Source organism: Vipera berus (genome assembly GCF_964194415.1).
Source record: "Vipera berus genome assembly, chromosome: 3".
NCBI lineage: Eukaryota > Metazoa > Chordata > Lepidosauria > Squamata > Viperidae > Vipera > Vipera berus.
In genome coordinates this window covers 217,244,287-217,260,305 of record NC_138204.1, presented here as the reverse complement: position 1 = coordinate 217,260,305, position 16,019 = coordinate 217,244,287, and the positions used below count along the sequence as shown (strand labels likewise).

General features: G+C 51.5%; 1 protein-coding gene across 3 annotated transcripts in view; it reads right to left on the bottom strand.

Moving 5' to 3' along the window:
* The window catches only part of PPP1R16A (protein phosphatase 1 regulatory subunit 16A), a 43,164-nt gene that overhangs the window by 9,027 nt on the left and 18,118 nt on the right, over positions 1–16,019 (bottom strand). For all 3 annotated transcript variants that reach the window (XM_081325345.1, XM_081325347.1, XM_081325346.1), the window contains exons 3-4: positions 4,326–4,396; positions 1,680–1,825 (exon numbers count right to left, since the gene is read on the bottom strand). In XM_081325345.1, coding sequence (XP_081181471.1) covers positions 1,680–1,825; positions 4,326–4,396 — 217 coding nt within the window. The remainder of the gene's footprint in view (positions 1–1,679; positions 1,826–4,325; positions 4,397–16,019) is intronic.

Here is a 16,019-nt window from a genome sequence, read left to right as displayed (position 1 = left end):
CCCTGCTCTAAAGCCATCACGCTGCTCTTCCCTCTGGGGTCTCCCCCCACTGCCCAAAGAGGGCCAGGGACCCCTTCCTCACTGGCAAGAAAAGCAGCGGGAATCTCTGCGGCTCAGACTTCTTTGGCCATGGCCCCGTTGGGGGGGGTGTCCTACGACGCGTCCCCCTGCCCGGGCTTAGATCTGGGGACAGGATGTGACGCTCTCCGTCCTTTGGGATGACGTGCGCAGAGCGAAGGCCGCAAGTCCTACCGACTGGCTAAAAAGCCCTGGGGGGAAAAAGCCAGGCGCCCTCTTCTCCTTGCCCAAGGGAATGCGGTGGGGGGGTCAATGTGGAGGTGCTTCTTTAAACTCGAGAGGAAGACCATCAGAGACTCTGTGCCCCCCAAGCGAGGAAAGGGCGGTGGGGAGAGCAGGACCACCCCCAGTGCTTAAAGGAAAGGCTTAGGGAGCCCTGGTGGCGCAGCGGCCAGAAGGCGGCGTTGCAGGCTGACTCTGCCCACGGTCAGGAGTTCGATCCTGACCGGCTCAAGGTGGACTCAGATCGCTGGGGGCAAGAGGCTGGCTCTGCCAACCACTTAGAGGGGGCTGAAGAGGGATATGAGTCTAAGTGCCAAGTGCTAATGACAAGGGATGGTCTCATCCAGGTGGTTGCCTGGCCTAGTGGTCAGGGCAGGAGGGAGGGAGTTCTAGTCCCGCCTTAGCCATGAAAGCCACCTGGGTGACTCTGGGCCAATCGCCAGGAGACGGTGAGTTCTAGTCCCGCCTTTGGCCTGAAAGCCGGCCGGGTGACTCTGGGCCAATCGCCAGGAGACGGTGAGTTCTAGTCCCGCCTTTGGCCTGAAAGCCGGCCGGGTGACTCTGGGCCAATCGCCAGGAGACGGTGAGTTCTAGTCCCGCCTTTGGCCTGAAAGCCGGCCGGGTGACTCTGGGCCAATCGCCAGGAGACGGTGAGTTCTAGTCCCGCCTTAGGCCTGAAAGCCGGCCGGGTGACTCTGGGCCAATCGCCAGGAGACGGTGAGTTCTAGTCCCGCCTTAGGCCTGAAAGCCGGCCGGGTGACTCTGGGCCAATCGCCAGGAGACGGTGAGTTCTAGTCCCGCCTTAGGCCTGAAAGCCGGCTGGGTGACTCTGGGCCAATCGCCAGGAAACGGTGAGTTCTAGTCCCGCCTTAGGCCTGAAAGCCGGCCGGGTGACTCTGGGCCAATCGCCAGGAGACGGTGAGTTCTAGTCCCGCCTTAGGCCTGAAAGCCGGCTGGGTGACTCTGGGCCAATCGCCAGGAGACGGTGAGTTCTAGTCCCGCCTTAGGCCTGAAAGCCGGCCGGGTGACTCTGGGCCATTCCTCCTCTCTCCCCTCATCTCCCCTCACTGGGTTGTTGTTTGGGGAGAAACAGGAAGAGGGAGGAAGGTCAGGCTTGACTGCTGCCTTGAGTTGTTCATAAAGATAACAAAGGAGGGGAGGAACTGGGCCAAAGGCTCCTGCCTGACTCAGCGGCTGAAGAACAAACCAGCCAACTTTGCATTATTCGCAAAATCCATGGAATTGCCGAAACGACCCCTAAGCCACCACCAAGAGGTGCCTGCCCGGCATGATGGCCCTCGGGGGCCAGGCCGGCCTGACTCCAAGAGCCAGCGGAGACCCTCAAAGACCCCCCCAGCCTTCAAAGGGGCGGCTCCTACCTCTCAATCAGCAGCCCCACCAGGGGCAGGTGCCCGCAGGTGGCGGCGGCGTGCAGCGGGGTCCAGAGCTCGCTGTCGCAGGCGTTCGCGTCGGCCCCGGCTTCCAGCAGCAGCTCCACGATCCGCCCGTAGTTGTCAATGCAGCACTGGGGAGACGGGAGGAAGGCCTGTTTGGGGGGGGCAGACGGGGGTGCCCCAAGAGGCATCGGCCGTGGGCTGGGGCAGGAAGACTCCGACGGCCGCAAGGCTGCCGAGGGGGGAGCAGCCCCGGCCGCCCCTAAGCCTTTCCCCACTCATCCGCCCTGCTGGCTTCCCACTACAACAGGGGGGTCACACTCACAACGTCACGTGACACGTCGTGGCGTATTGCGGCTTTTTCCCCACTGCCGGCAACGGGTGTGTGTATGTGTGCGCGGTTTTGCTACGATGCAGTTTGACAGCCCTGCGCTACAGGCGGTCCTTGGCAGTCATTCAGCGACCGTTGGAAAAAGTGACCTAGGACCGTTTTTCACACTTACGGCCGTTGCAGCGTCCCCCCGTGGTCACGTGATCAAAATTCAGCCGTCCTGGCCACTGACTCGTATTTATGACGGTTGCCGTGTCCCGGGGTCCGGCGAACCCCTTTTGTGACCTTCTGACCAACAAAGTCAGATTCACTTAACAACCGTGTTCCTAACTTTACAATTGCAATGATTCGCTTAACGACGTGCCTATAGCAACGGTCTTGCTTAGCAACAGAACTGTGGTCGTACGTCGAGGACCACCTGTAACGTCCGGCTCCCTAGACTCAGAGGCCTTGAAAGCGGCAGAGCCTCCGTTTTGCTTTCCTGTTCAGGCCACACCTGAACGGCCAGGACAGATTCACCTCGACCTCGAGCCCCACGCAAGAGGCTGGACCTCAAGACCAATTTCGCAGGGACTGACGCAAAGCGAAACCAGGCAGGGGCCCTCAGCGAGGATGCCCTGCGCCTGACGTGCCCTGGCCCCGCTCTCCGCCTTCAGCAGGGCCCATCAGCGCAGCACGGCTTGGCGCCTTCAGCGGCCGAAAGGCCAGCCAGGATGGAGATTGCGTCGCAGGGACGAAACTCCAACCGGAGGATCCGCTGAAACGGGCCCCAGCCGCCCGGAGCCGCTTTGGGAGGAAATAAATTGAATAAAAGAAGTTTGCCTTTCCTGGGCTGGTCTTTCCAATGAGCAGACGGTGCCCAGCCTCCTTTGCCATCGGTGTAGACAGGCAGTCCTCAACGTATGACCACAATCAGGCCTATAAAATTTATGTCGCTAAGCGGGATGGTTGCTGGGGAAATTTTGCCCCATTTTACAACCTTTCTTGTTAAGTTGTTAAGCGAATCACCGCGGTTGTTAAGTTAGTAACAGAGTTGTTCAGTGAACAACTGACTTTGCTTGTCAGAAGGTTGCAAATGGGGACCACGTGACCACCACACACCCCCGCCCGGGACGCCGCAACCGTCATAAATACGAGCCGGTTGCCAAGCCTCTGAATTCTGATCGGGTGACCAAAAGGGGACGCTGCAACAGTCGTAAGTGTGAAAAATGGTCGTAAGTCACTTTTTCCAGTGACTAAGCGAGCTGTTCTACCTATGACCTCCTGCTCTGAGAAGAAAAGGTGGGTCTGGGCCCTCTGGGGACTGAACTTTGCGCTCGGAGCCGCGTTGTGTATTTACTGAACACAGTGGCAGAACCGCCAGGAAGGTTTACAACCCCACAACGGGAAAGAGCAAAGCGGGAGGGGGAAAGCGGCTCCTGGGAAAGGTGGGATTCGGGCCCGTCCCGCGTCCGGCTGAGCCCGGAGGCCCTTCGGCCCCTGCAGAAGAAGCAGCGGCGGCAGCAGCGGCTCAACCCTCTTCCCGAGATGACTTCCGCAACGCCAGGAAGGGACCCACAACGTGGCCTCCCCACGGAAGGGAGGGAGGGGCGGGAGGGGGAGAGAACAGGGGGAGGGCAGGTGAGGAAGGAGGACGAGGAGGGGGTCTCGGTCAAATACAGGTAGCCCTCGAGTAACAACTGAGCCCACAGTTTACGTTGCTAAGTGAGACGTTTGTGGAGTGAGTTTTGCCCTGTATTACCACCTCTCTTTGCCACGGCTATTAAGTGAATCACTGCGGCCATTAAGGTCGCTAAGTGAGTCTGGCTCCTCCACCGGCTTTGCTTGCCAGAAGGGCACAAAAGGCGATCTCGTGGGTCACTTTTTTCAGTGACGCTGTAACTTAGAACGGTCGCTAAGTGAGATGTTGTAAGTCGGGGACTGCCTGTGAGGGGACACAAGTTAGAGGCCAAAAGGGGCCCAGGAGGATCCGGCCTCCAGGACGGACTTTCCGGCTCTGATTTGCAAACTGCAGGCAGTCCTTGACTTACGAGATGCCCGCTGCTGAGCAAGGCGGTCGTGAGGGCCCCCCCCGGCACCTCATTCCCAAGCCCCCCCCCAGCCCTGACCTGACAGCTTAGGAGGCGGCCTCCCCCTCCAGATCTCCAGGTCCGCCATTCCGGCTCCGGCTGTGGGCCGGGGTGCTGGGGCTCCACCAGGCAGGGGGGGGCGGCTCTGCTATGGGGAGAGCGAAAAGCCCCCGGCCTCAGGCCCAGGAGGTGGGAGGAGGGAGGACAGCCCGAAAGAAGCCCTGGGCTCACCTGGTGCAAGGCGGTCAGTCCGTCCTCGTTGCACAGGTTGGGGCTGATGCCGCTCTGAAGGAGCTGCTGAACTGTAGAAAGAAAAACAGGTCTCAGGTGAGGGGCTCTCCAGGCCAGGCCCCCCCTGCTGCGGGAAAAGAGCATTCAGCCAGAGCATTTAGACTGGACTTGGACTGGACTAGGGAACAGAACAGAACAGAACAGAACATAGAATACAGAACAGAACAGAATATAGAATGGAATGGAATATAGAATATAGAATATAGAATATAGAATATAGAATATAGAATATAGAATATAGAATATAGAATATAGAATATAGAATATAGAATGGAATAGAACAGAACAGAACAGAACAGAACAGAACAGATGGAACAGAATGGAGTGGAGTGAAGCAGAACAGAACAGAAGAGAACAGAACAGATGGAATGGAATGCAATTAGAAGAGAATAAAATTCTTTATTGGCCAAGTGTGATCAGACACACAAGGAATTTATCTCTGGAGCACAAGCTCTCAGTGTACATATAAATAGCAAGTAACAGGTCCTAGGACACTTTACAAGGCCTTGGTGAGGCCACACCTGGAATCCTGCATGGTGTTTTGGTCACCACGATGTAAAAAAGATGTTGAGACTCTGGAAAGAGTGCAGAGAAGAGCAACAAAGAGGATCAGGGGACTGGAGGCTAAAACATACAGGGAACGGTTGCTGGAATTGGGAATGTCTAGTCTAATGAAGAGAAGGACGAGGGGGGACATGATAGCTGTGCTACAGTATCTCAGGGGCGGCCCCAAAGAAGAGGGAGTCAAGCTATTCTCCAAAGCACCCGAAGGCAAGACAAGAAGCAACGGATGGAAACTAGTCAAGGAGAGAAGCAACCTGGAACTAAGGAGAAACTTCCCGACAGTTGGAACAATCAACCAGTGGAACAACCTGCCTCCAGAAGCTGTGAGTGCTCCAACACTGGAAGTTTTTAAGAAGAGACTGGACAGCCATTTGCCTGAAATGGTATAGGGTTTCCTGCCTGAGCAGGGGGTTGGACTAGATGACCTCCAAGGTCCCTTCCAACTACTTCTTCTTCTTCTTCTTCTTCTTCTTCTTCTTCTTCTTCTTATTATTATTATTATTATTATTATTATTATTATTATTATTATTATTATTATTATTGCAGTGACAATCATTAATCATAAGTTACAAACAGCTGATAAATCGTAAGAAACCAAGAGGTGAAGATAGTAGGAAAGACGAGAAGATGAGACGGTGCTGTGGGAATTATTCAACAGGTCCCCCTATAGCGCTTCACAGCATTCTCTGGGCAGTTGTCACCGTCAAAGCCTTATTTGCATCTTGCCCCCCAACAACCTGGGTCCTCATTTTACCAACCGCAGAAGGATGGAAGGCTGAGTCAACCTTGAGCCCCGTCAGGATCGAGCTCCCGGCTGTGGGCAGCGCCTGCAATGCTGCCCTTAACCAATGCGCATGCTTTCCCGTCCCATGTTTGGGTGGGAAAACTTCCCGGCAAACAATCCCTTGCTGGCTGGGGAATTCTGGGAATTGGAAGTCCACAAGTCTTGAAGTTGCCAAGATTGCGCAATGCTGATTCAGATCTTTCAGCTACTTGCCCTTCTGGGTGGTGACATTCCTCCTAGATCGGAAGACACGGGTTCCGATTGAGCCTGGGCAGTTACTTTGACTATTGTGTTTTGCCTGTTTTCCACACGGATTTCTTCTTACCTCTCCTCAACTAAAACAAAAATCCAGGAGTTTAACATTGTCCTGCATATGGAACTTTCTGGGGTCTCTCTGCCCTTCCCTTTACAATTAACCAGTGCAACGGAAGTTGCCTCCGGACGTTGTGGGTGCTCCATCACTGGAGGCTTTCAAGAAGAGACTGGACAGCCCCCTGTCTGAGATGGCCTAGGGCAGTGATGGCGAACCTTTAAGAGACCGAGTGCCCAAACTGCAACCCAAAACCCACTTATGTATTGTTGGGTGCAGGGTGGGCGTGGCCCATTGGGTGGGCATGGCTGCGGTGGTAACGGCAGACTGGGTGGGACTAAAAAGTTCAATCAATCAATTCCAACTTTCCGACATCTTTTTTTCCCCCGCGAGAAGTTGAAATTGATTGATTGAGTGAACCTTTTTTTTTTGCACATGGCGGCGGAAGCCTAAAGCGCAAAGGTTTTATAAAACCCATCTGAAGGCCTAGGACTGGGGCGACGGCACGCATGCCCACAGAGGGGGCTCTGCGTGGCACCTGTGGCACCCGTGCCATAGGTTCGCCACCACGGGTATAGGAGGTTCTCCTGACTGAGCAGAGGGTTGGACTAGAAGACCTCCGAGGTCCCTTCCAACTCTGTTATTCTATGCTCTAACCTTCCCTGCAGGGGTGGCACACTGCATGTTCTGTTGGTCATGGGGGCATCTGGAGTGGATTCATCTCCAGTTTCATATCACAATATTTGAGAAACTAGATGCCAAAATAAAACCCGACTGTTATGGTTCAATCTAGACCAGGGCAATTATACTGTTGGAACCTGACAATATCCTTACTAGTGGTGCACAAGAACAAGTCGGGCCCACACCTGAACTAGGGGGTAGGGATAGAATCAAGATCAGGTGAAGTGTTAATACCACTTTACAATGCCTTGGTAAGGCCACACCTGGAATACTGCATCCAGTTTTGGTCACCACGATGTAAAAAAGATGTTGAGACTCTAGAAAGAGTACAGAGAAGAGCAAGAAAGATGATAAGGGGACTGGAGGCTAAAACATAGGAGGAACGGTTGCTGGAATTGGGTATGTCTCTAGTTTAACGAAGAGAAGGACCAGGGGGGACAGGATAGCAGTCTTCCAGTATCTCAGGGGCTGCCCCAAAGATGTGTGTGTGTGTGTTTGTGTCTGTGTGTGTGTGTGTTCAACTTATTTTCCAAATCTCCTGAAGGCAGAACTAGAAGCAACGGATGGAAACTAATCAAGGAGAGAAGCAACCTAGAATTAAGGAAGAACTTCCTAACAGAACAATTAATCAGTGGAACAGCTTTGCCTCCAGAAGTTGTGGGTGCTCCATCATTGGAGGCTTTTAAGAAGAGACTGGACAACCATTTGTCTGGAATGGGATAGGATTTCCTTCCTGAGCAGGGGGTTGGACTAGATGACCTGCAGGGTCCCTGCCAAGTCTGTTATTCTGTTAAACCCCAAGAGTGTCCCAAACCAAACTTTCACCTAGATCAGGGGTGGGCAAATATGGCCCCTTCACTACCGGTGGAGTTCAACTTCCAGAATTCCTGAGCGTGGCAGGCTGGGGAGTTCTGGGAGTTGAAGTCATCAAGGGGCCATGCCTGCCCACCCCTGACCTTGACTCAGAGTGAGAGACCTTGACTCCAGCCTGCCTTCCTTACAAGTAGCTGAAACTGCAGGAAGCTCCAGGGCAGCTGGAGTTAGCTGGTAGTTGTTGGTTGTCAGCGTTTACAGGGAAGGACGCCAGGAACTTTACCTGGATTGAACTGAGAAACTAAACAAACAGGCAAAGACACAATCTTAGACACAACTGTCTGTTGTACCCGCAACAAACTGAGACCTTTTGCCAAGGAAGTAACAGCCCAGGGCAGGAGTAGGCAACCTTGGCTCTTTTATGACCCGAGCCGGCATGGGGGAACTATGGCCCCTTCATGGCTCGTGGACTTCAACTCCCAGAATTCCTCAGCCACCATGGGAGAACTATGGCCCCTTCATGACTTGTGGACTTCAACTCCCAGAATTCCTCAGCCAACATGAGGGAACTATGGCCCCTTCAGGACTCATGGACTTCAACTCCCAGAATTCCTCAGCCAGCGTGGGGGAACTATGGCCCCTTCATGACTCGTGGACTTCAACTCCCAGAATTCCTCAGCCAGTGTGGGGGAACTATGTCCCTTTTATGACTTGTGGACTTCAACTCCCAGAATTCCTCAGCCAGCATGGGGGAACTATGGCCCCTTCATGGCTCGTGGACTTCAACTCCCAGAATTCCTGAGCCAGCATGGGGGAACTATGGCCCCTTCATGACTGGTGGACTTCAACTCCCAGAATTCCTGAGCCAGCATGGGGGAACTATGGCCCCTTCATGACTGGTGGACTTCAACTCCCAGAATTCCTGAGCCAGCATGGGGGAACTATGGCCCCTTCATGGCTCGTGGACTTCAACTCCCAGAATTCCTGAGCCAGCATGGGGGAACTATGGCCCCTTCATGACTTGTGCACTTCAACTCCCAGAATTCCTGAGCCAGCATGGGGGAACTATGGCCCCCTCATGACTCATGGACCTCAACTCCCAGAATTCCTGAGCCAGCATGGGGGAACTATGGCCCCTTCGTGACTCCTGGACTTCAACTCCCAGAATTCCTGAGCCAGCCTGGCTCAGCTTGGAAACTCCCTTTCCCCTCAGCATGGCTGGCTCAGGAATTCTGGGAGTTGAAGTCCACCAGTCCTGAAAGAGCCGAGGTGGCCTACTCCTGGCCCAGGGCGTGGAGCAGCAGCAGGAGGGAGCTTGCGGTGCACAAAAACCTGCAATTTTGTCCGCTCAGCTGAGGCACCATTGCGGCCCCAGCAACAGGCTGCAGCTGCACAGCCCAGCCCTGAAATCCTGTACGGAAAACCGAGGAGATTCTGCCCGTGGAAACAGGGATTGGCGATCGGTGACTCCGAGCCAATGTTCCGAAAACAGGCAGTCCGCGACTGACGGCCACAATCCAGCCCAACATTCCTGTTGCTGAGGGAGACAATTTGTTAAGTGCACTATGTCCCATTTTACGACCTCTCTTGCCACAGCGGTTACGAGAAAGACTGCAGCGGTCAAGTTAGTCACACGGTCGTTAAGTGAATTTAGCTTCCTCCGTTGGAAGGTCACAAAAGGGGATCACGTCACACACACACACACAGACACACCCTCGGGACCCTGTACCCATCATTAATAGGAGTCAGTTGCCGAGCGTCCGAATTTTGATCACCTGACCCCGGGGATGCTGCAACGGCCGCACGTGTGGAAAATGGCCATCAGTCAACGTTTTTCGGTGCTGTTGTGACTTCAGTCACTAAATGAACTGTTGTAAGTGGGGGACTGCCTGTAGGTGTTATTATTCCTCCTTCATTTTCACTTTTTTCCCCTTTTCCTTTGCAGCTGAAGACCTGACAGGTCCCTTCCCACCTTATGAGTCTTGTGTGGTTTTTTTGCTTTTAATGGAGGAGGAAGAGGAGGACTACTCTGGAGAACTTCAACTCCCAGAATTCCTCAGCCAGCGTGCCTGGTTGAGGAATTCTGGGAGCTGAAATCCGTCAAGTTTGAAGACCCCTGCCATATGACAAAAACGATGTTGAGAGTTTGGAAAAAGTCCAGAGAAGAGCAGCTAAGATGATCCACGGCCTGGAGAATAAAACATACGAAGAACGGCTGCAGGACTTGGTTTTGGCCGGTCTAAAGAAAAGAAGGACCAGGGGGGACACGATAGCAGCCTTCCAGTATTTGAGGGGCTGCCACAAAGAAAAGGAAGGGGTCACATTATTCTCCAAAGCTCCAGAAATAAAGACAAGCAACAATGGTTGGAAACTGACCAAAGAGAGAAGCAACCTGGAATTGAGGAGAAACCTCCTGACAGTGAGGACAATTAACCAGTGGAACAGAAGTTGCCTTCAGAAATCGTGGGCGCTCCATCACTGGAGGTCTTTAAGAAGAGACTAGACTGGACAGTCCCTTGTCTGAGATGGTATAGGTTCTCCTGCTTAAGCAGGGGGCTGGACTAGAAGACCTCCAAGGTCCCTCCCAGCTCCTACTCTATTCTAATTCGCCAGGGCCAACTCACTGGGGGACAAGAGTTGCACTAATATCAAAGAAATTAAAGGAAGGGCAACATAAAATGCAGATGACAAAGCTTAATATGACTTTTTAAATTTATTTTAAATAATTGAATCAAATTGTTCCGAGACAGGGAGGCAGTCTGGCTGCAGAAGCAGAAAAGCCGGCTCTGGAAGGAGCCAGCCGGCAGCGGCCTCAGCCCACCCCACCCCAATCACCTCTCAGCTCCTGCCAGGACGGGGGGGGGGGAGGGAACCTGGTGGTCCATCCCAGCCTCACGTTAGCCGGCTAATTAGCCTGGCAAAAGGCTGAGGAGGATCGCGGTGGGCAGCCAGGAAGCCACCTTGGCACAGGGGAGGGGCCAGCGCCCCACAGACACACCTGGTGGAGGTGGAGCAAGCTCCGAAGAGCAAGCCTACCTCTCAGGAAAATGAGAGTAGAAGGACAGAGTTGGAAGGGACCCTGGAGGTCTTCTAGTCCAACCCCTGCTCAAGCAGGAGAGCCTAGTATACACCATCTCAGACAAGTGGTCGTCCATTACGGTGACGTCTGGAATAGCAAGCCAGGTTCCTCCTCCAAAGGTGGGACGTGATGCTTGGTTTTGCACGACACGCTATACCCAGGCTAACGAGACGTAGCTGCCATGTTCACCGAACAACACAACCCTGTGATGGCTTGGTGCTTTATTCATGCCACTTGTCAAGTGATAGATGATAGTTGACAGCAGGGGCTAAGAGAGTGTGCTGATCTGCAGACTGCTCCACCCCACGTTAGCCAGACCAGATGCCGGGTGAGACTAGCCAGCACACAAGATGCTCACCTCCATTTCTGAAAGAGGAAACCAACCTACCTTCCTTCCTTCCTTCCTTCCTTCCTCCTTTCCTTACTCTCCCTCCGTCCCTCTCTCCCTCCTTCCCTTCCCTCTCTGCTTTCTTTCATCCCATCTTTCCTTCCTTCCTTCCTTCCTTCCTCCCTCCCTCCTTTCCTTCCTCTCCCTTCTTCCCTGCTTTCCTTTCCTTTCCTTCCTTCCTTCCTTCCTTCCTTCCTTCCTTCCTTCCTTCCTTCCTTCCTGGGTGTTCTCTGAGCTTGGTTTTTCTTGCAGATGTTTCATCTCCAAACTAGATAAGGTCATCAGGGACCCCACATCTATTCTGGATCCACATGAAACCACAAATCTTCAAATAAGTGGATTTCTCAAAAAGGGGTAAAATTGTGCCACGTCGTAAGTGAACGAGATCTGGGCCGGGGGCGGGAGGGGGGAAGGGGGGAATTATTTACTAAGTGACACGACTGGATGGATGTGAGGAAGACCGGAATACAGAACCCAGGGCTGGGCTGCTTATGGATACCTAAGAACGAACGGGAAAGCTGACGGACGAGAAGCCGCACAGAAAAAGGCCTTTGTTTCGAATATTAAAGTGCATTCATGCGCACACATAGCGAAGGGAGGAATGCCAATCTAAAAGTATGACAGATCTGATTGTTTATGACGAAAGACGGAGAGATTTGGAAATGGATACCAGGAAAGATCAGAGCTTCTGAATGTGAGTCAGCCGGTTTCTTTGGCAGCGGGAAGAGTGGATCTTGAAAAGGAAAAAAAGAACAGAAAAGAAAAAGAGAGTGGAAGTAGGATGGCTTCAGGAAGAGAAAAGTGATGAAATGATCGGGGGTTGAACCAAAGAAAGAAAATGTTGTAAATAATATTTAGGAATGTGGGTGATGCAGTGAAGGGTCGAACGGAAAGCAATGCTTTAAATGCTGGGGTCCAAGACAGAAACAATGAAAATAAATCAAATAAACCCAGTTGGGATACAAAAAAAAAGAGACAAGGCTGATAATATGGGTGATACAATGAGTGCAATCGTAACAACATCTTATGGTGGTTTGCTTCTGTGGTTTGTGGCTGAGAGACTCGCTGGATGGGCACAGGGAGATTACGTCTGCAATCAGAGCAACAAAGTGGATCAGGGGACTGGAGGCTAAATCGTACAAGCAACAGTTGCTGGAATTGGGAATGTCTAGTAATTTAAGGAAGGGAAGGATGAGGGGGGACAGGATAGCCTTGTTCCAGTATCTCAGGGGCTGCCCCAAAGAAGAGGCAGTCAAGCTCTTCTCCAAAGCGCCTGAAGGCAGGACAACAAGCAACGGATGGAAACTAGTCAAGGAGAGAAGCAACCTGGAACTAAGGAGAAACTTCCTGACAGTTAGAACAATCAAACAGTGGAACAACCTGCCTCCAGAAGCTGTGAATGCTCCAACACTGGAAGTCTTTAAGAAGAGACTGGACAGCCATTTGTCTGAAATGGTATAGGCCAGGTTTCCTGCCAGAGAAGGGGGTTGGACTAGATGACCTCCAAGGTCCCTTCCAGCTCTATTCTATTCTATTCTATTCTACTCTACTCTATTCTATTCTATTCTATTCTATTCTATTCTATTCTATTCTATTCTATTCTATTCTATTCTATTCTATTCTATTCTATTCCATTCCATTCTTATTCCTTATTCTTATTCTTATTCCTTATTCTAGATGAAGGGAAGGATGGAGAGGGAGCAAGACCAAGGGAGGAAATTGTGCCTAGTCCTGGGCTTACAGCCATCGGCTGCTTCTGCCCTTCGGTGTGCAGGGCCTCTGGAGCCCTTGAGCAGGACGGCCATCCTTGTTCCCTGCATCCTTTTTCAGGTTTCTCGGGGGGGGGACTTCGAATTCCATTTATAATTGGACCCCTTTTGTCCATCGCGGGTCATCAGCACAATCAGCGGGACGGAAGAGGTCCCCCAATAGGCAGTCCTCGATGTACAACCACAACGGAGCCCAAAATTTCAGTCACTTAGTGAGTTGTAGTTGTTAAGTGAGTTTTGCCCCATTTCACCACCTTTCTCACCACAGTCGTTAAGCGAATCACTGCAGTGGATAAGTTGGTCACACGGCTGTTAAGTGAATCTGGATTCCTCCTCGACTTTGTAGCCAGATGGTTGCAAAAGGGAAAGTCACGTGAGCTCCGGGACGTTGTTACCGTCATAACTACGAGCCAGTTGCCAATTGTCTGAATTTCGATCGTGTGACCCTGGGGGTGATGCAACGGCCGTAAGTGGGGGGAAACGGTCATCGGTCACTTTTTTCAGTACCGTTGTCACTTTGAACAGTTGCTAAACGAATTGTTGTAAGTCGGGGACCACCTGTACTGAATCTAGCCTACAGCCTTTGCATTTCCTGGTGGCCTCCCGTTCGGATAGGTGCCAAGCCAGGCCCAACTTAAGCTTTTAAAATCAGCCAAGGCCAGCTTGGCAGGGCAAACACTCCTGACACACCCTGTTAAAAGCAAGCTATTATTCCGGCCTGTTTGTCTCCAACCTCTCCTCCTAGGATTAAGTTTAAAGTCCTCCTGATGAAACTCCCCTGGCTTCTGTCACGTGAGTAGTCCTCATGAAGGCCAGCCATCTATCATCCAGATAAGCCAAAACGTGATCCAGAAACTAACACTCCTTCCACGCTGAAACGCCACTCCTTCCCCTAAAGGAGAGCTGGGCAACTTTACCACCGGTGGACCCGTGTTAGTCTTCACAACTATTAAAAATAAATAAATAAATTCCTGAGCCAGCCGTGCCTGGTCGAGGAATTCTGGGGGTTGTACAGAGAAATACTAGAGGAGGATTCGTATCCTAATCCAGAAGAATCTTAAAAGTGAATGTAAAGATAAAACCAGAGATTCATCTCTTTAGGTCTAACGGATAAAGAACTTGGGGGGAAAAATTGGAATTTAAGACGTCGTCGAAGCAGGATAACTGTCTTCCAGTGCTTGAGTTGCTGGCACAGAGAAGGGGGGGGTGACTTAGTCTCCAAAGCCCCTGAAGGCAGGACAAGAATCAACAGATCGCCACTTATCAAGGAGAGAAGCAACCTGGAATTAAGGAGGAACTTCCTGAAGTGAGAACACCTAATCAATGGAATAGCTTGCCTCCAAAAATTGTGGGTATTCCATCACTGGAGGTTTTAAAAAAAAAGACTCGACAACCATTTGACCAGGATGGAATAAGATCGCCTGGGGGCTGGACTAGAAGACTTTCAAGGTCCCTTCCAACCTTCGGATTCCACGTTCTATGTTTTAGGATGAAGAATATCTCCCACATCTGCTGTTTCTGGAAGCACGGAGGGTGGGAACAATTAATCGGTGGAACAGTTGGATTCCTGGAGTTGTGGGTTGCTCCATCACTGGAGCTGTTTAAGAAGAGATTGGACAGCCGTTTGACCGGGATGGCATGGAGTCTCCTGCCTTGAGCAGAGGGGTTGGACTAGAAGATCTCTGGTGTCCCTTTCAGCCCTAGGATTCTATGATTCTGTGTGTCATTGATTTCAAAATAACAGACTACATGTACTGCTCGACTTACAACAGCTCATTTAGTGACCATTTGAAGTTACAATGGCACCCCCCAAAAAAGTGACTTATGACCATTTTTCACACTTACAACCGTTGCAGCATCTCCGGGGTCACTGGATCCAAATTCAGGCACTTGGCCCCTGACTCATAGTTACAACGGCTGGAGTGTCCCGGGGTCAGGGGATCCTTTTTTGTGAACTTCTGACAAGCAGAGTCGATGGGGAGAAGTCAGATTCACTTAACAACTGTTTTGCTAACTTCACAACTGCAAGACAGGTGGTCAAACAGGGCAAAATTCACAATTGTCTCGCTTAGCAACATAAATTTGGGGCTGAATTGTGGCCATATGTCGAGGGCCACCTGTACTTGACAGTTAACAAACCAAACGAGTCCAGATGGATTACAGCGGTGGTCCTCCACCGTGGTGGCCTTCAACTCCCAGAATTCCTCAGCCAGCAAAGCTGGCTAGGGAATTCTGGGAGTTGAAGTCCACAAGTCTTAAAGTGGCCACGGTGGAGGACCCCTGGATTAGAGATCAAATCTTGGACACGATGACAATTCTCTGAAAAAGTGAAAGCAAGCTGCGGTCCAGAAACGGCCCACGGTGACGACGTGCCTTTGCGGAACGTGTGACGGCTTTTGTCTCACCTACTTTTTCACAGGCAGAATAAATGGGATGGGAAACCTCAGAGGGGCCAAAGAAAAATCCCAAATGGGTTGTGCAATCCTAAAAACAGCATGCTGCAGCAGGGCGACCCACGTGTCGATGGGCAATAACCACCTTGCAGCGTCTTTTTCTATTTTTAATCAATGAAAAGGGCAGACCAACCCCCCCCAAAGAGCAATCTGACGCTAATGGGCACAACCCACCTATTGTGTCCCAGTGCCACAGTGTGTGTGTATTAAAAATTGCAACTTGGGCTGTAAAAAGGCTACCCATCTCGATTGACATATGCCTGCCCTAATTCTCAGGAGATACATAAAACAAAAGGCTTCTTGTTTGTCCCCACAAAGAAATGATTGCCTTGGGGAAGTCTCTAAAATATGAGTACACTGTAATTATGTCTCTGCTCCATCCTGCTCTTTCCGCCAGGCTGCTGCTCGTGTTTGCTTTAATCTCCCTCAAAGGTTACCGAGGGAGGAGCCCCAGGACAGAAGACGGCCAAGGTCTCCGGACGGAAGAGGGAGGCGAGAGAGGCAGTCGTTCCAGGATGGTTGGTTTTATGTATATACACATACATATATACATGTACACACACATATACACATACACACATATATATATACACTGGGCACTATCTAACAAAATGAAATTCAATGGTGAAAAAAGTAAGGTTCTACACTTAGGCAGGAAAAATCAAATGCACAGGTATAGTATAGGTGGTACCTTGCTCGATAGTAGTAACTGTGAGAGAGATCTCGGAGTCTTAGTAGACAATCACTTCAATATGAGCCAGCCGTGTGCTGCAGCTGCCAAAAAAGCCAAGAC